General features: G+C 33.1%; 1 protein-coding gene across 1 annotated transcript; it reads right to left on the bottom strand.

Moving 5' to 3' along the window:
• Window positions 1–539: 539 nt before the first annotated feature.
• LOC123655874 (cadherin-86C) lies at window positions 540–25014 on the bottom strand. Its single transcript, XM_045591620.1, has 13 exons — window positions 24894–25014; window positions 24339–24583; window positions 23495–23578; window positions 22241–22366; window positions 21763–22027; window positions 6243–6435; window positions 5793–6036; window positions 5122–5707; window positions 4678–5032; window positions 4436–4583; window positions 4214–4344; window positions 3539–3865; window positions 540–3394 (listed from the first exon to the last, which is right to left on the bottom strand). Exons 1-13 carry the CDS (start codon window positions 24997–24999, stop codon window positions 925–927), a joined length of 5280 nt encoding a protein of 1759 aa, XP_045447576.1. The 5' UTR covers window positions 25000–25014; the 3' UTR covers window positions 540–924.
• Window positions 25015–25252: the final 238 nt, after the last annotated feature.

Below are 25252 nucleotides of genomic sequence, written 5' to 3'. Positions count from 1 at the left end.
AAGCGGTCATTCCACTGATGAAACAACGATAAAAATCGATTCAGACATTTTAGATTAAAGATTACAGACGAATATACTTTCTTAAATTAAAAAAAAAAAACAATTAATTCTTTTAATTAACACACACTACACAATTCAAATAGTAAAATTTGATATAAGCTTTCATCGTAAGAAATATTAAATTGAAAATCGAAAGTTATTATTTTTTACATCGTACTAAATCAAAACTAAACAGATGTGCCTGCAGTGAAAATATATATATTAATCTCTAATTTATTGCGTGCATATATGAGTACATTACATTGAGCGTTCATGTAGTGGTACATAATATCTCGTGTGCTGATTATGTATTTTGTTTGAGTTATTCCATTGAGCATTAACTTAGTACATCTCTTTTATACTTATTTATTTTCCTGAGCATACGTCATAAGTTATTTAAATATATATATTTTTATAATCAAATATGTTTTTGTCAATTGTTATGAGATCATTTTATTATGTGCACATTCTTAAGTACAAAAATAAATAAAACAAAATTATAAGTGTATAATAATATAACTTTATATTTTATAACAAATATAGAATTGCGTACTGAAACTGTACGGCTAATGGACGAAGATATTATATACAATAGATTTATTAAAGCTATTATTAATTTAAGTAATACAAGGTCTTTAATTATGATTTATTTACAATAAATTGTTTCTTACGGTAATTTTATTTATAAACCAGTCATAAATAAAGGCAGTTGATTCAATAATATTACCTAATAAAAGTATTTAAAAAATACTATTTACAATGGTTATAACGTTATGAAAACCTGATTAATTCAATAAATAGGACGGAACAAACTCTACAGTTAATAGAAAAATAACTTCTATAAGGCACTCTTGTTTACGGGTAATAAAATTTTATAAGTTTTGCTTAATAAGATGTTGAACTACTGTCAGGCCTGAGCTGCTTTGTTTGAACATCGTCATAGGCAATAGTGAAAACGCTTTTTTTCTCCGTTATTGGTAATCGTTTGATGTTTCCTGCCTGTTGAACAAGCGTGCTCATAGCAATACCTGAATCATTATCATCAATTTTTGATATCGGTTTCCTTTGGTTAATATCTACAACAGAATCTCCACCAATATTTATTTTCGAAACATGCACTTCATGTGCAGCTTTCCTACCCTCTTCATAGTTTGATAAAATTGATATACTATGTGTTAAAGCACTTTCTGAAATTTCTTGCTGTTTGTCTTTATTTTTAACTTCATCTTGATTAACATAAATCGGTTGCTGTTCTAAAGACTGACGTCGTGGCAATACAGGAATGTTAGACCCCCCAAGGTATTTTGGGATATGGGTTGGTTGAATGTAACAAAGAGGGTTTTGGTTTTCATATTGATGCTCATATCTATGTTCTGAATGTTGCAATAATGGATGAACATCAGGTAGTGGCCCTTCAGGAACAGGCGTGACTTTTCCTTCTTTTAATATACGGGGGTGAATGAATTCACTTTCTTTTTCTTTGAAGTTTTTTTTTGTTTCTGTAGTTTGGTTTTGATTTTCTTTGTTAATTATTTTACCATATCTTCCATTCTTTTCCTTTAATTCTTTGTCAGATTCTATCTTTGTTTTCGACGGCCGTTTAGGTTTGTCTGGTACAGTTTTTTCAGAGGATGTTGATTTTGTTGTTGTATTTGGTTTTTTATTATACCACTGCATGTACCTAGGTAAGCTTTTCTGTGAAGGTTTAGCAGATTCATTGACATTAACTGACTCATTTTGGGGGTCTATTTTTGCAGATAATGTTTTACTAGATTCTTCTGATACATTCGGAAAAGATACTTTTGTTTTTAATTTTGCGGTGGTTTGGTCTACAGAACGATCTTTTTCTTCTGTCGAAGATCCTTGTCTTGAAAAAATTAAATTTCTTTCATCTTTACTTGCTAAACTACCTCCACTTTGACTACTATCATTTTCCTGAACGTCTTTTGTAACATTGTCGTTTGTAGTATAAGACCCTTTTTCCAGTTTCATCTTTTTGTCGACGGTATCGTTTTCGATTTTTTCATCTAGTGAATCGGCAATTTCCATTAAGACTTCTCGTCGTATTTTAGGTTTTCTATCTGTTTCAGAATTTTTTATTTGTGTAGAACTCATAGTCTCATTTTTTGACGTAGTTATTGTGCTTTTGGTGACATCACCGTAGTGTTTTATTCGTTCTTCTCTTTCATTTGTTTTGCTAATTTTTATATGTTTCTCACTTTCCAAAGAAGGAGACACATCACTTTCCTCGATTATGGGAGTCTTAATCTTTCTTTTAAGTTCATAAATACGTATGCTACGCCTGGGGTTTTTATATTTCATTTTCTTTTTAGGTTTTTTCTTTTTGACCCATGCTATCTTTTTCAATTGGTCTGTTGAAGTTTGTGATTCGTCTTCACTATATGAATCATTATCACTTCGTGATTTTCTTTTTACCTCAGTTGTGAAATCTCCTTCTGTCTGTGTGCCTATGTGACATTCTGTTTGAGTAGCCATGACCGAGTGTCCTGGCAAACTTTGAGTTTCTAATTTGCTTTCTACTTGTGATGCTGTTTCCTGATTCTGTAACATTCTATCTCTCTCTATTAAAATTTGGTGAAGGAGCTCATTTTGTTTGCGCAAAGAGGATTCTAACAATTCTTGATGAATAGAGGACTTGTTTTGTATTTCTATTAAAGCAGATTGTAAGTAATCAGACTTTAAGGGTACGGCACCGGGAACATCTAAACGCAAATTTGAATACTCATTTGATTGATTTTGATTTTCCATGTCGGCTTTAAATCTTTGACCAACGCTTTTGCTATCTTTACCGTTTGAAATGTCATCTAAATCGGTCACTATTTTGTCCATTCTTTCTCTTATATTGCTGGCTTCTTCACCTTGTTCACGAATAAACCTTTCCATTAGTAACTCTTTCCCATTGTCTACTACAACATATTGCGTATGTGGTATTAATGTAACAGGCCTCTGCGTGTGGATGGGAAGGTTTACATATCGTTCTTCTTCCGTCTTGCCTCGAGTAACTAATCTTAAAATTTCAGTGTTCCCTTCTTTAATAAAATATTGATCTCTACCAAGAGAAGAGGGGGCATTTTTATCAGACTCGCGCTTCAAATTATGTTCAACGTTATCTTGTATGTTTTTGTCTGCACCAAATCCAACATAGCCACCAACTTCAGAACCTCTGTCTATTTCATGTCTTCTTATGGAATCGTTATCTTGTTCCTTACGATGATGGTGTAGCGTAGCAATTCTATCATAACCATTTTCCAAATCTTCAATATATTCTTTGTGTTTATTTGCGAAGGCTTCTTTTTGTTGCATTTCTTTAGTATAAATTATGTTTGGTCCATCCCTATAACAAAGACATAATTCTTACATAAATATGATAAACATGAGTTACAATAATAAATAATAAGTTCAAATAAGATTAAGAAATGTAAAAAAATGTAAAATTTTATTATTATTCTTATTTTATTTACTCTTTCATAATAATCACCTGCGGCGGATAGAATGTCTAGTATCATCGTATTTGTAATCGTTGTCTGTGGCAGCGTGTACGAATTCCTGTCGAATATTACCAGGTGTTGATGCCGGTTTACTTGGTTCTTTTAATCTATAGTTCCTTTTATTAAATTTCCACTGTGTTGGTTTCGTCCTTAAATCTGTTTGTTCAGCGCTCCATGCTTCCCGTCTTCTCCATTCAGGTTCTTGAATTGATTTATTTTCTATATTTTGCGTCGACTTGTTTTCCCTCCCAACTCCCTTGTCGCGAACCACTAAATGCACGTCGTCCTCTGTGGAGTTGACACGTATCACTCTTTTCCTAGAATTTATTAATGGATTTCTATGTACCTATCTGATTTTATTTATATTAGTTCTTTCACACAAAGTAAAAATGAATGAGTGTATAAGTGCTAAATTTAGCTTTAAATAAAAAAGTGTAGATATAAAGTGCCTTCTTATTGAGAATTAATTGATTGTATCATTTTAATAAAAATATATTTTTATTATGCTAACAAAGACAGAATAATTTTAATCAAAAATAAATTGTAGAAATAAATAATAATACTAATAAAATTGTTTTTAATAAATACTTGTTTAATACATATATAAAATATTTGAATAACACATAATTATATAAAAAGCGCTAATATAGCTTCAATGATAATACCTTGGTGGCATATATAGAGGACATCCTTCACATATACAACAACATATAAGAAACAGTAAAACTAAAGCAATCAATATTGCTAGTAAAATTAGGAGCCAAAATAATAATCGGCTTTCTGCTCTATACACCCCCTGAAACAAAATGTAAAAAATATTAGGTCAAGATCGACAAATCATTGCCAATTTATAACTTATTGATTTTTTTTTATAAAAAATAACACACTGAGTTATTATCTTCTGCTGTTGCTGTTTGATCTTTATGCACGGTTGTTGTAGTGTACACAGTCATATTTTTCGCTAATTGTTCTTGTAATTTTGCAACATTAATTGCTGAGTTTCCGGCCATTCGAACCACTGCAGTGACCACACTTCTGCGAATATAAATGCATATTTTTATTTCCTCAATATTTTTATATTAAAAATAAATTAATATTCTTAAGTTTAAAAAAGTTTTAATTTCCTTACTTATCTTGACCAGACTCTCGGCCACTAAGATCTGTTGTTCCTTTATCGTCATTTCCTCGATATGGTTTTACATCTATTATTGTAACTTTTCCCCCTGATAATGTGCTTAATACTTCTTCTAACTTTTTTCGATCTGGATTTGCTCCTGGTACGATAAAAGACATCGTACGTGTCTTACTTTCTGGGGGGTAAATTTTCACAGTCGTCGTTGAATATAGCTTTGGAACACCAAGGTCATAAGCTCTAACGGTTAACATGAAAACTTCAGTTTCATCTTCGCTATCATACTGACGTTTCTGCCTATAAACATTCTGTTTTTTTGACTTTTTTAAGGTTTCTAATATATATAATTCACCTGCAAGAAAGACAATATTAAATTATTAAGGTATTATAAATATTAAACCATTAAGGTAAAATATTTGTTACCAATAATAACAATAATACCTGTATCTTCATTAATCGTCAATTTTCCTTCCCGATTCCCTTCAATTATTTCATATTTTACAATATTATTTGGTGGTTCAGCGTCTTTATCAACTGCCTTTACGAAAGCCGCTGAAGTAAAATTATTTAAACTTGGCGATAATACGAATTCGTATTGCGACCTTTCAAATTCTGGTGGGTTGTCATTTACATCTAATAACTTAATAATTAATGGCACTGTTACTCTTAAACCTACGCCGTCATTATCTCTAGCCTCTACTAAAAAATGCAAGTCTGGCATTGCTTCGCGGTCGAAACCATGATTATTTGTAGCTATAGTTATTACTCCCGATATAGGATCTAAATTTAAAGATGTGTTCAAGTATCCTAGTATGGCAGTATACTGAATTTTTCCAAACGCTCCCGTATCTACATCATCAGCCGCAACTTGTACTAATCTTGTAGCAGCTGTCGCATTTTCAGGTACCTCTACATCATAAGAAAGAGCCAAGAATACAGGAGGGTTATCATTCACATCATTCAAATAGACAGTCACATTTGCTGTTGCAGACAAGTTTGTAGCTGGACCGAGCTCTTGAGCTAAAATCTAGAAAAAAACGTAGTTATAATTTCATTGTCTATAAGTAAAGTTAAAATCAAAAGTAATTTTTAATAGTTTTTTTATATTTTACCTGAAAAATAACTGATTTCCGAGCTTCGAAATCCAGCATCGTATTGTCTCGCACTTTGATGATGAACTGTGCGTGCCTCTCCGCGACCGTTGGAGATATTTCGAACGTTCCATTATTTCCAACTAACGACAGAGAGAATACGCCATTTTTACCGGCATCGTTATCATTAACTTGCGGAATGTAAGGATCATTAAATACCAGTGCTGTTCCTTGAGGTGCATTTTCATCCAAGTAAGTGATGTAACTGTAACATTTGAAAATATACATTTTCGATGTGCTCTCTATGAAATAGTAATAAATTTCACAAAAATAGAACAATGATTATCATTTTGACGTATAATGCAAATATCGTTAGAATATGAATCGATTAATCATTTATACCAACGAAAAAAGTTTTTTGCTAAAATTTTTTCTAATAAAGGTATATAAATCAGATTTTAATTAACTTACGACTCATTCTCAAAATATGGAGGTGAATTATCTCGTTCTGGCAATATAAAGGCGAGCTGCACAGTTGACGACATTGCTTCTGGTTCTTCTCTTGACAGCCGTACCTCTTCTGCTACCACTGTGAGAAGAATTGGAGCTCCTGCGTGAGATATCGCCGCTATCTCTTCAATCGGTCGCTCTAGAGTCACTTCACCTGCAATTGAAAATTAAAAAAATCAATACCTACATTTGTGCAGCGTGTTCATTATTCATCAAAGAAACATTTCAATTAAAAATTGGATATTTTTAATGTTGTGATTTAGGTATTAACTTACGATGTTTTTAGCATTACAGATAGTAAAACATTTTAACTTTTTGTTAAGTAATTACTTTCATTCACTTTTTATTTATTTATTTCATTCAGCTTAATGGCTTCCAACAGTGCACACTTTTTATTTATTTAAAAAAAAATAATGATAAAGAAGTAACACACAACGAACAGTATTTTATATTATGCCATCTGTTACCAGTTTTAGAAAGCTATTTGATTCTAGGTCTTCATTTATTCGCCAAAGACCCAATCTTACCTAAAACGAGAATGTTACATAGATAGTGTCAATTATTACCGCTAGGTGGCACTGTACAAGAAAAAGTTACCATGTAATTATTTTATTTGGTAACTAGCTGCCCGGACAGACTTCGTTCTGTCAAAAGTTAATAGTAAAAATTAGACTTTTTATGTATTTTTTTTTTTTTTTTTTTGTATTAAAACCTTCGGTGCGCCTTAAGGAACATACAAAAAAAATTAGCAGAATTGGTCGAGCCACTCGAGTTATCCGCTTAGCAACATTCATTTTAATTATTTATATAAGATTCATAGTTATGGGAGATAGATACTGTAAGTCTATAATTTAATAATTATTTTATTTAAGGTTAGATATACTGTTTATAGAACCAGTAAAGAAATATTTGAATAAGTATGCACTTAAGTATTTTCAGTACCTATGGCTAGGCTGTGTGACAATTCCAGCTTAGAATAAAAAAGTATCATATTTCTTACTCTTACCTAGATATAGAGATTAGTTTTAATATTGTATTGATATTAACGAAATAAATAATATTCTATACTGTTAGTTGCAATTTTATTCATAATTTATTCTATAGACAAGGTTTAGAGTATGTAGGTACTGATATTTTAATATTTATATTATGTATGAATGACAGTAACCGCCCACGCAAGTTCACCCACAAAAGGAAATTATAATGAGTCATTTACTGAGGGCATTAGGCGTTATGTGAAATAGAAGAGTTTGAACTCGTGGCGTACACATAAATTTACATTTACGATCTCAATGTAAGTTCATTTTGCTTAAGTTACTTTAGTTAAAAATAATAACCAAGCGCTAAAGGATTTGGTATGTTAACATTTAATAAAAATGTTATTTGGACTAAACTTGATATTTGACGAATATTTATTGCTACCTACTACATAATGGCCGCCCAGTGGTCGAATATTAAAAGTTTGAAGATTGTTAAGGTTCTGTTGTCAAAGACTATATATACTTCTATAATAAAATAAACAGTAAATATGTGTGTATGTGTCGACATGACATGCTACTGTGTGTAATTTTTTTTATTGATTTTATGTAGTTTTTATACATAATTTGAAAAAATATTAGCATTCTGCACTCGTTTTCTATATAAACTAGTGTGCAAATTTTCATACTCCTCCGTTCGCTCAATTTTCGTAAAAAGAGGTACTTTGTACCTATTACTTTTTTGCTGCACCTATTAAATAGCAATATTATGTACAAACAGTATGTTTAACGTTTGGTGATCAGTATCTTTTGTGCCTTTCACCTATTCTTTTCTCACCAGCTGCTGCGTCCAATAAAAAATGGGTAGATAAGAAATAATTAAAGACTGAATTAGCAGTTATTTGTGTTTATTGTATTTATTGTTTTTTATTGTGACTTACATTGTGTTACGTAACAAAAAGTGTGCCACAGCTGTTCTCATTAGATTTGTTACTTATAATATTCATTTCGTGTAGTATAGCATGTAGTAAATAGATTAAGCATTCAAATTGCCGAATTGTAGGTATACTATAATTCATTAATCTACGGCTGGTATTGTAATATCAACTTACATAGATTTTATTACATACTAGCTTTTACCCGCGGCTTCGCTCGCATTGAAGTTTTTTGTTAATAAAAAGTATCCTATGTTACTTTTAATATTTCCAATAATCAGTTTACAAAGCTCCATGATGATCGGTTAAGTAGTTTTCGCGTGAAAGCGTAACAAACAAACTTACATTCACATTTATAATATTAGTAGAGATTGTATAAAAATAACATTGAAGTATACAAATATAATATATTTCTTTTGAACACCTTAGTTAAAGTTTAATGATTAATAATAATAAATAAGTTAATAATTGGATATGGTTCTAGTAATCAATAAAATTTAAACATGACGTATGTAAATTAAAAAAGATATGATTTTATCTTAAAATATAAGGGCATTGTCGCCTCTCATCTACGATGTTCATTTGTTTTGAGGCACAGCAGAAAAGATAGATCTCCAGTCGTCTGTCTCTATTTGATACTGAATAAAACATTACACGCATGTTTCTTTGAGGGAGGTAGTGACGGGCACTGTGTTTTATTAGGCACTGGTGTCATTGTTGACGTGTGAGATCTTTAAATAAAATTGGCTTTTTTTTGTCTTTACACCCTAGGTAAAAGTATATGTAGCTAATGTACGAGTATTACTAAGTTCAATGTTAAAGAAAGAACACATTCCGTAAATTTCGGTACACTTAACATAATTTTTTTTTGCCAAGTACAACGATGGGTAGTATTTTACTTGTTAAAATCTTTGAATTAAATAACGTACAATATCCGTTGTTCTGAATTAGTATTTTAAATGATGATGAAATAACGACAATCGTTTTAAATTTCCATGGTTCTTAACATTATTTGAATTCGTTTTTTCGGGATTTAAACCATGTACCTTTTTGTATTTGAGGCTCCGATATTTCGGCGCAGTTGCATGCGCCATGGTCACGGAAGAACAACTCAAATACAAAAAGGTACATGGTATAAATCCCGAAAAAACGAATTCAAATAACGACAATCGATTATTTATTGTCAATTTATTAACTTTTTAATACTTTGGTATACCTTCTAATCTCGTGTCACAAATCTAAATATATACCTAGTCCAGCCATAAGTTCTGTTACAAATGAAAATGCATTTTTTTTAACCGACTTCCAAAAAAGGAGGAGGTTCTCAATTCGACTGTATTTTTTTTTTTTTTATGTATGTTACATCAGAACTTTTGACCGGGTAGACCGATTTCGACAAATTTTGTTTTAATCGAAAGGTGGTGTGTGCCGATTGGTCCTATTTAAATTTATTTGAGATCTAACAACTACTTTTCGAGTTATATCTAATAATGCGTTTTTACTTGACGCTTTTTTCGTCGATCTACGTTGTATTATACCACATAACTTTCTACTGGATGTACCGATTTTGATAATTCTTTTTTTGTTGGAAAGGGGATATCCCTAGTTTGGTACCATGATAAGGAAATCAGGATCTGATGATGGGCTCCCAGAGAAATCGAGGGAAACTCTCGAAAATCCGTAATAACTTTTTACTGGGTGTACCGATTTTGATAATTTTTAATTTAATCGAAATCTGATGTTTATCATGTGGTCACATATAAATTTTATCGAGATCTGATAACTAATTTTTGAGTAATCTTTGATAACGCGTAGTTGCTCGACTATTTTTTCGTCGATCTACGTTGTATTACTTGTCGTTGTAATTGAAGTCGGTTTTTTTTCGTTTGCGAGCAAACACAATTATTAAATGAAGTAATGTGATATTATTAAAATTTATACCTACATATTTATTAATGTCTCAGCAAAAAATAAAAAAATCGCCCATGACTATTAAAAACGTCGGATGTGAAAAACAGCAACTTTACAGGAGAGCGATTCAAAGTGTAAAAGGCGTGTATTTTTTTACTCGTCAGAAGTACCATAACCGACATTGTTGCTTGTACGAAATTGATGATTGCTTGTCGGAAATGCCATTTACGTCATTGTTCATCGTTAGTATTTATAACAAATGTAAGTCGTATGTAAATATTACTAAAAAACAAACACCAAAAATTTAAAAAAGTGAATATATTTAATGAGAAATAACAAAGAAAAGTTTGTTGAATAAAGGCAATCGTCAAAATAAATACAAAATGTTTATTTTGACTTAAATACCACTCTCTCACCCCAGTCCTCTTCCCGAGGGTGTCGTAAGAGTACTACTAACTAACAAAGCCGACCGATGGCGGGATAACCATCCAACTGCTGGCTTTGAAATACACAGGCCGAAGACAGGCAGCAGCGTCTTCGGTGCGACAAAGCCAGCCCTGCGGTCACCAACTCCCTGCCCAGCGTGGTGACTATGGGCAAAACACACGAGTTCACGCCATTTTTAGCGTGAACTTATGGAGGCCTATGTCCAGCAGTGGACTGTGATCGGCTGAGATGATGAAATAACTCAACAAATAATTACAGCTTTTGTTTTTTTTAAACTAATATTCAGATTAACTAAATAAAATCTATCTTCTTATTGACAATCAACAAAGAGCACTAATTGGTGGCATAACTAAAATCTACTAAACAAAACACAAAATGTTCTATAATAATTATCTAGATTTAATAAGACACCTGGGTAGTAATCAAAGATCTGGTTAAATCGAAGACTTATATTAATATGTTTTAGATTAATCAATGAAAATCAGTCTTCTTCATCCAAGAAGATTCTTTCCGATACATTATAGGATTCTAATAAAAATTGTGATATCTTTTGGGGATTAGTCACTTAAATGCGTCCTAAACATTATATTCATATTAAATTCTGTCAAAACTGTGTCATAACTGTTACATATTTCATATGTGTCCAGTGTAATTAATATAATTCAAAGCAAGGATTTAAAATCCAATATTTCTGGAGTTGTCATCACTTTAACTTCATAAGGTTCACCTTCAGCTTTGGCCCAGCGAACGAGGCAGCACCATTCCTCTGGTACATAATATAGCATCTTGCGTTCACTACGCGCTCGATGATTGAATGCACACTATCCCCTTCATTTTGAGTATGACCCTTCTCCATGAAATAGTGAGTAATCGTGACTCCAAATTCTTTTACTGTAAGCAAGTATAGAGAAAAAAACCTTCCTTCCGTTCCTGTTCTGACCCGGGCTATAGTTGGACCAAAATTTCTGCCTAGACTATATGCGTTTTCTTATATATATATTGATAAAGTCATCCTGAAACTTTATTTGCACAACGTTTTGCAATAGCTTCGTGGCACATAAAACATGTAGCTATTTTGTTAGACAAATTATAGGACGTAAAGTTTAAGGTAGACAATTTCATTTTGAAGTAAAACACGCTTACATATTATATATGTGGTGTTATCAAAACGTTTTCAAAATCAAAAGTAGCTGCTAATACTTCTTAATTCGACTTAGCTTCATCTTTATCTACTGATTACTTTTCATTTGTAGGTAATTCTTTACTTTCGTATATGTGTGACAAGTATCATAGAGATCTTTTTTTAGGCTTATAAAAGCCAATATTAAAATTTGCGTTAAGTATATTCCTATTTATTTGCTTTGTCACTATATTTTTTTAGAATCAAACCATTCCGTGTATATGCTATACATTCGAGAAGCACTATCCACACCTTCTAAATATAGTTTCTTTGAACTTTTGCTGACACAATATGATACTATCAATGAAAACGATTTGACATCATCACACACACTTCTCGTCATCTCTTTATCTATAATTCAGTTCTTGTGCTAATATTTGCCACGTTGATCTACTAAAACTGAAATTCGTTCCTCAAATTTTTTCCATTATGTAGTGAGATGATGCGCTTACCTGCAGATATTGTAGTTAAGAACATTACACACTATAACTTTTTATGGTCTGGATGGAAATAGTAAAATTTTATGACCATACTTAGTAGTTATTGAGGTAGGGCACAGCAAGAAATATCCTGCTCAAAATATGGAGCAGCCCGACTGGGGTAGTACCTCGACCTTATAGAAGATCAAAGCTAAATAACGCTGCTTTCAAGCAGTTTTGTGTTCCTGTTAGTGAGTAGGTTGCAGACGTCTTTAAGCTGCGGTAATCGCTTACCACTATGTGAGCCTTACGCTTGATGGGTGATCTAGTTATATATAAAAAAATTGAGTTCATTCATCTTGAAAAGTTCTCGATATTAGAAACTCAATAGGAAATAATAAAAAAACAGTTAATATTAACTTTTTTATATGTTTGGGTGTTATATTTGGTACTAAAGACATTTTAAGTGATCTGCATAACCTCAAAGAACTTCAAATGTCCGACATTTAATTAATTAAAAAAAAAAACGTTAAAAACGTCGGATATGGTACGACCGACATTGAATCCGTTTGATAAACCGATAAACAACGTCAGATGTGGTACTAATGACATTTAACTTAAATTGAAAACCGATTAACAATGTCGGATATGGTACTAACGACATTTTACTCCTTTCAAAAACCGGTTAACAAAGTTGGATGAGGTACATCCTACAATTTTAAATTACTTACTGTAAATGACTCGTGTAATTTCTATTATCTATTATTAAATTTGCAATAGTATTAAACTATGAACTTTATTGTTAGAAATCGTAAAAGTAATATAATAAGTAAAAATTAATACCTGTTTCTCACTAGGTTTTGCTTTGCTCAAAATGTTTTCATCGGCATTTTTACTTCTATTACTATGTTTCTCTTTACAACGTCCAGTAGTTTGTTCGATTAAACGTGCTTATCTACTAGACATTGTGTACGTTGTTATAAAGTAAAGGATTAACAATAAAGTGTCCTAAAAACAAGTGTCAAAGCAACATCAGTTAATAATTCCGCTAACATAGTCTGAAGTGGGAGATCGTACGCATTCACGCGCTCCTGCGCACCGCTAACAACGTTGGTAGTTATCATCTGACATTGTTAGCGAGCTAGCCAGGTAATATCCGACATTTTTAAATTAAGTAATTCAAAAACTATGCATAAAATAAAAATTTTCTCTTCAGCTGATGATAGACTTGGTCATTTGGGAACGTTTTATGAAATAAATAAAAAAACGCGATTTTGCAGTTCCGACTATGTTAATAGTCACTAGCGAAATATCCTATTCGAAATGGCCACCTTTAGCTTTTATACAGGCCTTTAATCTGTTTGGCCACGAATCTATGGATTTTCGCACTGTTTCCAAGGGAAATTTCGCCACTGCTTGCTCCAAAGATTTTTTAAGAGAGTCAATGTCGCCGTGTAGTTTAGAGCAGGCCATGTCCTCTAAACTCTTCTAACTGACCATAATTTGAAGTCTAAAGGGTTGAAGTCTGGGCTAAATGAGGGCCAGTCTTCAACTCTTATAAAGTCCGGAACGTTGGTTTCAAGCCAGGCTTGCGTAGTTCGTGCCTTGTGATCAGGTGCGCAGAGTCCTGCTGGAAAGTCCACGGTATATTTTTAAAAAGTGTATTGCTGAGAGGTTTCACAACATGATCCAAGGCTGTATCTTGATACACTTTGGCTGAAGTTTTCACTCCTTTTTCACAAAAAGTAACAGCTTTATTTATACAAAATATTATACATATTTACAATTCACAACTTAAGAACTAAATATTTACAGATAGTTTTGGTGTAAATCATGTCCGCGTGGAATGGTGCCAAGAATGCTGGCAGCATTTTCCCGTTGAATCGCTATGCCGATTCTCTGGGCAAAAAATGCACCAGCCCTCTTGTCACCAGTGGAGGCAATAAGGCGAGGTGTTATCTCATTTAAAAAATTTTTAGCACTGCTACTCCAAGGTCCAAGTGTTTCGACTGCAAACGGCACAAAGATGTAATTTGGAATTAGTGACGAATATTTGTGCCGTTTAGTCGTTTCAGCTTTCACAAAAATGTAGTTTTGTGACTCCTTGATAAGACACGCCCCACCAAACCATCACTGACGCAGGATGATGACCACGTTGTATCTTTCCGACAACTTGAGCAGCTTTTTTAGAACTGTGAGCGTATACTTTATCGTTTTGCTTATTGTAGTGTTCTTCAATCGTGAAAAATTTTTCATCGGTAAAGAGGATATTACTGTGCCTTTCGCCTTCGTATCGCGACAGAAGGCGTTTTGATCGATCCACTCTCTTTAATTGTAAAGATTGATTTAGTGTATGTGTATGTATATCAGCGATAAGCACCGAGCTTCAGGTCTTGTTTTATAATACGCGACAGAGTCCTAGGAATTGTCCTGGGAATCTTCATTTCTCGCGATAAGTTTTTTCCTTTCTAATTTTTTTTTTAATATATAGACTAGCGCTTGACTGCGATCTCATCTGAAGGCAAGTGAAGATGCAGCCTAAGGTGGTGCGCGCTTGCCTAGAAGATGCCTATTCACTCTTGATCTAATGGGGTTTCGACGAATTCTGGCTTTAACAACATTACCAGCCTTTGTAGTTCCAACAACACGCGGCCGCCCCGATCTTTTCTGGTCTTCGAGAGACGAAGTCTTGCTGTATCTGTTGATGGTACGATATACGAACATACGGCTGATACCAAGCTTTTGAAGTGTCTGGAATATGATCGATTGCACCATACCCACTCTATGCAAGGCGATCACTGCAATCCTATTTTCTTTAACACTCCATTCGATATTGTAATTTGATAATGAACACGAAAAAATATGTGAAATGACGCAAAATCGAAATAAGTTTTTAAAATAATATACTTGTTCCAATTTCAATATATATAATATAAATAATTAAAAAGTTGAAAAAAAGAAAAGTTTTTATGTAACAGTATTTATGGCCAGACTAGTTAAATACGCTTTGTATAAAAGTATCTATATTTTTATACAAAGCGCCTAAATTGGAGAAAATAATAAATATAACAACATATAATGAGGGACGAATGATATAATTGAGAGTGATGTGACACAGATTCAATACTAAAATGTTGTGTCAGTTGTAACTTTAGGTATCTTTAAAAAGTAACGTGTGAAGTTAATACTTAGCTGTCTAAAACATTTACGACAAAATGTTTACTTTATCGTAAATCGTACTTTTCCCGAAAATTTTCGGAAGTTTGTCTTTGACATGCGATACGTTCAATAATTGTTCAAGCGAAAAATATAGGAATTATAAAAGCGTTTTTATTATTTGATTCGTATAATTTGAAGTTTGGAAGATTACGGTTGAAATCGAATTATCATATTTATTGCTGAAATCTTTGTCCAATATTTTTTTTTAATTTTTTTTTATAAGGGCTACCAATACTTCTGTTTTATTGTAATCGGAAATTATAAGTTTAGCCTTCTTCAGATATAAACATAAATAATTAATAGTAATACTCACTTACTGTGTAATGAGCAAAAGATGCTATAGGTACCTGTTGAGTGGTATACACATTTTATATCATTACCATTTAACGGTAATCCTAAGCGAATCTGTGAGGTGCAATTGTCTGAAGTCGGAGTAGGAGTGTGTATTGTCATGTCTCCCAGAATGCTATTCAAACTAAGTACCTCTTTATTATGAAAAGTAAGCTAAGACAGCAGAATTGTTTACAATAGCAAACTTGGTATGCATGGGTAGGGAAAATAATGTACTGCTTGATTTGGCATCGATAAGTGACTTTGATGTATATACTTAAAAACAATTGACGTCGCGCGCAGTTTGACCCATTGACAATTGTGGCTACCTTTAGATAATATTGAAAGAATTATTCAAATTAATTCTGTCATTAAGAGTTTTATGATTATATTCTTATATATAAAATTTTCGTGTCACAATGTTAGTTACAATACTTCTCCGAAACGGCTTGACCAATTTTTATGAAATTTTGTGTCCATATTGGGTAGGTCTGAGAATCGGCCAGCATTTATTTTTCATACTTCTATGTTATTGGGGGGGGGGGGATTAAGGAGTTTAATAACATATATGGCAAAACAACGTTTGGGGTGTCAACTATACATAAATTCCTGTCTATAATCTATTCTAGAGTTTTGTTTATTTCAGATTTTGGATATTCCTAAGGTAAAGAAATTTATTTACACCCAGTCATTTTGGCTAAATAAACCAAGCAATATCAAGCGCGATATTATGAAATGCCTCGGTAATCTTTACAAACAATAGTAGAACGACATCACGGGTATGGTCTAATGAGGTATTATGCCACTTCTAGTCGAAATGCTAGGCATAATACGATCTTCAATTCCAAGGCACTGAACTTATAAATCGAACCATTATTGGTCCACGCATATTTTCGCCATATTGATATCAAATAGTAAAATAATACGGTATGTATTTGCATCAATGAACATCTTTAGCTAAGCTCTAATGAATACATAACTCACACGAGTAGGTATAATATCGTACTGGATTTCATTTTAAAACCTTATAATTCAATCTGACATTGTATAGAGAATAACACAAACCTAATTTAACAAAATTAAAAATAGGGTTTGTTTTAGAGTGGAATCGTTTTAAAATTTTCGTTGAGTTTCGTCTGTCGGTACCAGGAAATAAGCGCGGCTTAGTAGTTAATTGTTAAAGTTTGCGGCTAGAGTTGGATTTAAAACTGTTAAAATGACAGAAGTTATTTTGTATAAAATAGTAGGTGAAATAGGTCACGCGATGTGGTTGAACTCGGGTCAAGTTGGGTGGCGCCAATGTTGATAAGCAAGAAGAATATTCAACGGAAGCCTGCAAAGGCCGGACTTATTTATCGAACATATTTTTTTAAATCTAAATCGGCCTAGAATTTTATTTTGAAAGGAAATAGTAATTATTTAGAAATAACCTAATTATTGAACGATAAATGTTTTCACAAGTAATATAAGGGTAATGTCACGGTAAACAAGATCGGCAATTTAGAACATATGTTTAACTTGTTTGTGCACTTGCATATTATGTCAACAGCATGTTATGTAATTTTACGTATTTAAATTTTTATAATCATAATATCCCACCAACATTTACAACTTTGAAACAAACAGAAAGTAAACGGCGTCGCATCTCTGATAAATATAGAAACTTTTTTTTCTTCCGCAATTTTCAAGGTATTATATTGAATATGCTTGCTTGGTGCTTAAAAATTATTTTACAAAACAATGAATATAATAGTTAAAAAAAAAAAACAAATTGCATCTTCACGCTTCAATTGCATCTTAATAATATAAAAAAATAAATATTTTGGTATTTTTGCCTAAAAATAAACAAACATTTAATACTATGGTACCTATTTTAGTTGTGAGCGCCTATAATATACATATACCATATTCAACGTACTTACGTAGCAAGTTTCCTTACGACCACTGTCTTGAAGTTGCGTGGATGTGATTCATGATTAAATGATCCTAAGTTTATTTATATACACTTTGAATGCAAATCGAAGTCTCGAAGTACTGAAATGTGGTAATCCATTACCTTTAGAATAAACGTTGAAGATTCAATTTATTCTAATGGACTTTCATAAGTTGTGGCTTTCGACATGCTAATCTGTACTCATAGATACCTACAATGATTGCACGTGCCTTCTTTGTTGAGCGATTATTGGTTTAGTAGATTAAAATTTTATGGTATTATTTCAGCAGTGAGTTTGAGTTTGTATAAACAAATAAATAATGATCAATGTTTTTTGACAATTCGTTGGCACAGTATTTAGTTTTTTGTTCTAACTGAGGTAGTGCTTAGCAGGAAATATCCTGTTCAAAATCTGGAGCAGCCCGACTGGGGCTTACCTCGACACGACGTACCTTACAGAAGATCACAGCTAAATAATCCTGCTTTCAAGCAGTGTTGTATTCATGTGGGGAGTGAGGTGACCAGAGCTCTTGAGGATATTAGGGATAGGGTATATACGCTTGCGATGTTTTAGTGTTGCAGGAGTCTATCGGCTACGGTAATCGCTTACCATCAGGTGAGCCGAACGCTTGTTTACATATACATAACATTTATTTTCCGTGATCAACGGCAGCCAGACTTGTGGTGGCCTTGTCAATCCATGTATTACAGGGTTCTAGTGTTAACAGTTGTAGTTCTGAAAATATATCTACAGCACTAAAACTCATAGTTGGTTATTAGACATTTCAAATTCTTACTAATTATTTGAATGCTTTTAGCTTTTTTAGTCCAATCTTAAAAATACATTTGTTTTTAAATCAGACTCGCGCTTGATTTTTAAACTTTGATGTCATTTAGGAAGTAGTTGAGTTTCCGGATTAAAAAGTATTACTGGATGTTATTATGTAAATTAAAACCAGACGTAAATTATAGCTGTAATAACTAAGCTGATGTGCCTTATATTCAAACCGTTTGTTTTCAATACACATGGATAGATAGAAATAACAATTATTATAAAATTCACGTTGTTTAATTCAACTTAGACATTTAAATTTATAGTATTAATGTAGAGTTTTGTCTGTTTTTGTATGTAAATATGAAAATATATTATTGTAGAAATTATGAATTTATTATCAAACTATTTAGAGTAGTGTCAGTTCATTCAATGTAAGAATCTACTCCTAGCCCTTTACGCTACTTATTAGTTTTAAATATATATTTATTTAAATTTCATAAAAATAATTTTAAGTATAAACAAACTAACAAGCGTAATAAACATATCCATATATACAGTTATGTCTGAATTTACTCACATAAAAATGTATTGAATATGTTCCTCTTTGAATCGAAAATTTAAATTAACATGAAAAGATTTACGTTTGCTATTAAAATATAACCGTAATTTTCTTTCGTTAAGTGATTTTAAATAAACATATAACATAAAAGACAGCAGACTAACCTGTTCTTTGATGCAACTTTTTTAATTAGATATGTATTTTTGGTTATTTAATGTTATTAAGAAGTACAAAGATTATGCACTCTATTTCCATTTAAATCTGATCTATATTAACATAAGAGTTGTTAACACACACAGACAAAAATAACAGTTGTGCATCCGCAAGGTTTACACATTAAAAGTCGTGGGATATTTTATTATTAAACCATTCTAAGACTATATATGATGAGCTCGACCATTGTATCCAAGAGAAAATCAAAAGCTGCCTTGGGTGTTAACCTATTTTTTTGGTATCGCAGGGGAACCCATTTACGGGTGATATCCAGGACGCCCGGGTAGGCAGTCCTAGACCGTATGTCGGCTTCAGCACTTGGGGGTGCAATACCGACCAAAACCCCTGCGGAGAGCCTTCAGCCGCTTTAATTGGAGGCCGTCCTCGGCGAAAGGGCAGACTTCTCCTCCATTGGGACTGTACGGCTCACCTCTGAAGAATCTCGACGACGTCGTGTCTAGCAGGACCGGGTTCCTATCCCGGCCCGACACTGGCACAGGGGCGTTACTGGAGGCGCATTAAGCAGCACCTTCTACGCACCCCCATTCGTCACCTGCGGAGGGAGGCCTCGTCGGTGGCTTCCTGTCTCACCCGCTCGTCACTCTCCTTCTGGGACATTACTGTCTCGCAGATGGAGACCATTGCCGTCTCATCGTCTTCGCCGAGCATCGCGGTGATGACGCTCGGGAGTGACAAGTCCCCTCCGAGGACTGTCGTCAAATCGCGACGCAGCACCGCCCATCCCGTGCACACCTCGAGGGTGTGCTGGGCCGTGTCCACCGCTGCGCCACAATCGTGACAGCTTTGGGTGTTAACCTAATTTATTCCAATCTTATCCGTTCAATCACCAAAGCGTCATAACTAACTTGTAATCTTCGAAATATTATTAATTACTTTTATACGCTATAAGAAATTCGTACATATAAATTTGTTACATATTGTTTGTATTATCGGCGTCTTCTATATTTGTGCTATTGTTGTTATCTGTATCGTATTATGAAATTGTCGCCAATAACTAAAAGATGAAAAAATAATTGACGGCGGCTATGACCGCGTGACTTGTGTACATTAAACGAGTTGAAAACCCCGTTAGTTGTATTACTAGTTGTCAGCTATTCTTTGATGTAATCCAACTAATATTATAGTTTGTTACTCTTTCACGCACAACTATGGACCGGTTTTAATGAAACTCATTAAATAGATAATTGGAGATCTAGAATTAAATATAGGCTACTTTTTATTACGACTTTTCCACGGGATCGGAAATTATTCGGGTGTAACGGCCTGGCGCAGCTAGTATTATATACATGTGTGTCGTATAAAAAAAACTAAATTTCATATTACTTATATATTTTCTAAGTTAATGTTCTTAAATTAATGCACCATTTAATAAATATCTAGCTCAATTATATTTAATAAATGTATATCTACAAGGTGTGATATCTCATAGGAACTAGAGCTCCTCGACGTTGCCCGAGGCTGAAAATAAATATTTAGGACGGCGAAACAATCACACAATGCGTGGTCGAGATCTGATAACTTAGCTCCTGAATTTCAAATATTGCTTCGATCCGATTTGCTCTAAGTGCGTACTGTAATGCATTTTACATGAAAGTATCGACTTACACAATATTAAATATTAAATGTATGTTATCGATAGGTTATGTTCAGTGCAGAAATTGTTTTCTTGAACGTTGTGGTTTACATTTAGCTTATACTTGCTTAGCTTGTACACAACGAAAAATGGTTGCTTTATTTAATTTAAAAAAATTAATAATTGTTAAAAACCGACTTCATTTACATTTTTAATGTGGGTAGGCGAAAAAATAGTCAAGGTAATACGGATTATTAGAGATAACTCTAAAAGTACTCATCAGATCTCAATCAAATTTGAAAATAGCCACATAAAAAGCACCAGCTTTTGATTAAATAAATAATAAAAATATTAATAATGTAAAAAGTTATGCGGTACCTATAATAAACGTAGGTCGACGAAAAATGTGTCAAGTAAAAACGCATTACTGGAGATAAGTCAAAAAATACTAGTCGAATCCCGATGATATTTAAATTGCACCACCTGACAAGCACCATCTTTTGATCAAAAAAAGACTCATCGAAATCGGTTCACACAGTAAAAAGTTATGAAGTAACACACATAAAAAATTCGATTTGTTAACCTTCTCCTATTTAGAAGTCGGTTGAAAAGAACTGTGGTCAAGATAATATGTACGCATTTGAATAAATTATTCTTGTTTCAAAACTGTGTGAGAACCATACATAGATTTAGATACTCGCTAATTCTTGTTGAAGTATCGTAATGGAGTATGTAAAAATAATTTGTATTTAGTAAATAAAGCCCTCATATACTCGTAGATAAGAAAATCAGAGTTGTTTAAGAATTAATTTCAATTAAATGTAAATGAAAAGCCTAACTAGATTCCATAATAATTCTAATGAAATCAATTTCCCCAATAACCTTAACATTAGCATACTTATTGCATAGTTCAAAGTTCAAGTTAAGAATAATCTCAGTAAAATATCTGTTTGGGATATATTTTTTAATGAATAAGTAGTATAACTCACCTGAAGTTTCATTGATATTGAAGAATGGTGTGAACGGGTTTCCCTCGGATACTAGACCGTATCGTATCTGTCGGGGTGCTCCTTTATCTCCATCTTCAGCTCGAACTTTTACTACCATATCCCCAGGCGCGACTTGCCGCGGCAGATGAGTGATGGGAGGAGCTGACGTGAACACCGGTGGCATATCTTGAACATCTTGAACTACAACTACTATCTCTAACCCAGCAATATTTCGAGTATCTTTGCCCAGTTCTACATAGGGATCCTGTAAGATATATTAGAGTCTGTTAATTATTATTCGTATTTGCTTTACAGTTTCAATAACTCCGACATTGTTTAACCAGGGGCTTAAAGATGAAAAATATAAAAGAGGTAGGGCACTTGATAAGTAATTATCTTGTTATCACATATAACGATTCAAAAAAGTCTTATTAAAACTTAATATTTCAATTTGAATTATATGTATAAACTAACTCACCACAGCTAATAATGTCAAGTGGTACATAGACTGAGCTTCAAAATCCAATGGTCCAACGAGAAATATCGTTCCTTCCGTGTTCTCAGTGGACACTCGACGCTGTCTTATTGCAAAAAGCGGAGAACCCTATTCAAAGTTAAATTTTATGATTAATACAATGTTAAAATCTATACGTATAAAATATTAAACGTTTTAGTACAATTTGAAAAAAGCAATTGCAAATAATATTTAATGATAAAATAATTTTATTTTAATAACAAATTTCTGAGCCTTCTTGAAGTGTGTTTACGTGTATCTATCTTAATTATAACTAAGCGTGTCTAAAGTTTATATTAAGTTGGAACACAAATAAGCTGAATTCTATGTAGCATTTAATTTCATCACGTAGAACTCGCTTTTAAATTACAGTGCGTGTAAAGACACGTACTCGTTATTACAGCATTTAATGGACGATAAGAAGCGTTTTTCCTCAGACCACTTTCAATAGAACCAGTAAATAAAGTTAGAAGCGATAACATCTCGGCTACAGTGTCAATATTCGCGTTAAATTAAGATTTAATAAATAGATTGATTTTAAGAGATATTAAGCTATTTTGAACGAAAAATATGTATTAATGTAGGATAAGCAGGCAATATAAAATTATTTCGTATAAAATTTAAATTAACCTATTTTAATTTACCAACATTACTTAGTATTTAAGCGATCGACAAATTAAAAATATAGATTCAGATGTTATATTTTGGTTATATGGCCTTCTGTTTTCCAATAGAATATTACTCGGACCTCAGGGTACGGGTGTCGCCCATTTAGCACGGTTGGTGAGAAATTTAACACGCCTGAAAAGTTTCTAATGCCCCGTAATTGTGTAATATCATTTTACTAGGAAACTTCCAACGAACGAAACAAATTTTTAATATTACTTTATACCCGCTTATCTAACCCATTATTACGAGAAAAATGATAAAGTGGCAAATTTTAATAAAGTTCTTGAACCTTTACTTAAACAATAAACATAATAGCTCGTTGCGGAAGATTTTACACAAAATGAATTTTCACTGAAAATGAAATGGTAGGTAAATGAATTATGTCTGTGAAATTCCGTCAACGCGATATCACGGTGAAAATGAGCCCTATTAGCGGTGGCAACGAAACTTCATTATGCGGTTGAAGCGAAATGCGTACTGACACGCCGTAACTCTGGGAACATCATTAAATCACCTCATATACACCACTTTAAAATAAATGAAACGTACCCAAAGTTCTAACTCCAACGGCTTCGGTGACAATGGATTTTTCCTGGCAATAACTATTTCAAGATCTGTTCCACGTTTTGCGTCCTGTAACAATTATTTTAATCCGTTAGTTTTTATTTTAACAACATGTGTTACTATTGATTACATACCGTAAATGATAATGTAATGACAAAGAAGCTTTTGAATACATGACTTTAATCATTTACCATAGATTATACGAGATATTTATATGAATCTATTTTTTAAGTTCAAGTACAATTAAACATCATATCCGTTAATCTCCGTTTCGTTTCCGCGAGGAAGCGAGGGATCACGTCATCATCATCAATCACGGCACTTCACATCGTAGGCGCTAGAGCTGCTTCATGTGATGACATTCATATTACGAGGTATAGATACGGTCCTTTTTAAATCAGCAAATGTTATCGCAATCAATCAGTACGTGTAACAGTTTTTGATAAGCATCTTTTTTGTAATTATAATTAACATTAAAAATTATAATTATGATTATATCAAAACAAAAATCAAGACTTTATTTACGTCTTTATGTTTATTTATTTATTTATTTATTTATTTATTTATTTATTTATTTATTTATTTATTTATTAGATCACCAACAAAATACACACTAAAACATTGCAGTTACATAAATAGTGCAATAAAAAAAAAAGCAAGTGGTATCTTAATTAAAGGTGATAACAAAATTGACAATATTTGGTAACAAACAACAAAAAAAAATGAATAAAGTTGAGTTCCAGATAAAAAATGTTGCGCTTATATACCACTTCATCTGTAACGGAGAAAAACCAATAATCGAAACTAAATAAAATCGTTCTAACTATACCTCAGGAACTAATATAATGCCAGGCTGGTGGGGAAATATAGTGTCTCTTGGGGTGGTGGCGTTGGTGCCGGTAATGGAGCAGGCGATCCGCCCACTTCTCCCTCTGGTGTTGCGAACTGACAGCCTGAAGTCCACGTATCGCCCTGGCTCCAGCCTCCGAAGTAGTATCACGTTGGCCTGACATACTGAGTTGTAACGCGTGCATGGTAATGTCTCGATGCCGATGTCTAAACGACCCATTTGTCCTGTGTAATATTAAAAATTATATTTTATTATTTTTACTACGAGTATACGGATTGGTACTACATCCATTCATCTTATATGAGTTTGTTCCTTACTCAACAGATTGATGCAGCGGTGAGGTTGTTTAACAACATATTGGACTTTTTTGACATTACTGTTATAAAAGTTATAGCTCTTTGATGGGTGAAATATGCTAAAAATAATCTGTCATCTCAATGGGAGCAATATTCTTAGAAAAAAAATATAGAAAGAATAAATACTTCAAACTTTAGCAGTTATATTTTTAACATGGTGTCTGATTGTGTAACTTACCAATAAGTTCGAAGTGCAGTGGATAGTCAAAGTCCGGGTCGGATGCTCGGACGCGGTAGACGACGGACCCAACTGCCGCATCCGCAGGCACGAGGACTAGTCGCATCAGCGTGCTCGGGTCGAACACCGGGTCGCCGGCGCGCGCCACCGCGCACAACGCGAGCAACACCAGTGCCAACGCGAACGTCATCCTGGTTGACAAAATAATTACAATCATTCATAACATTTTTCTATGATATTTAAGGCTCTTTTTTTCTCAAATTTATTTAATACTTCGTAATCGTAAAATAAAATCTGCGTGGGTCGTCCAAGTTTAAGCACATGGCTGGAAGAACGCTACTGCGTTACATATGCAGCAC

The sequence above is a fragment of the Melitaea cinxia genome, chromosome 8 (assembly GCF_905220565.1).
Source record: "Melitaea cinxia chromosome 8, ilMelCinx1.1, whole genome shotgun sequence".
NCBI classification, from domain to species: domain Eukaryota; kingdom Metazoa; phylum Arthropoda; class Insecta; order Lepidoptera; family Nymphalidae; genus Melitaea; species Melitaea cinxia.
This window is presented reverse-complemented; position numbering and strand designations above follow the sequence as displayed.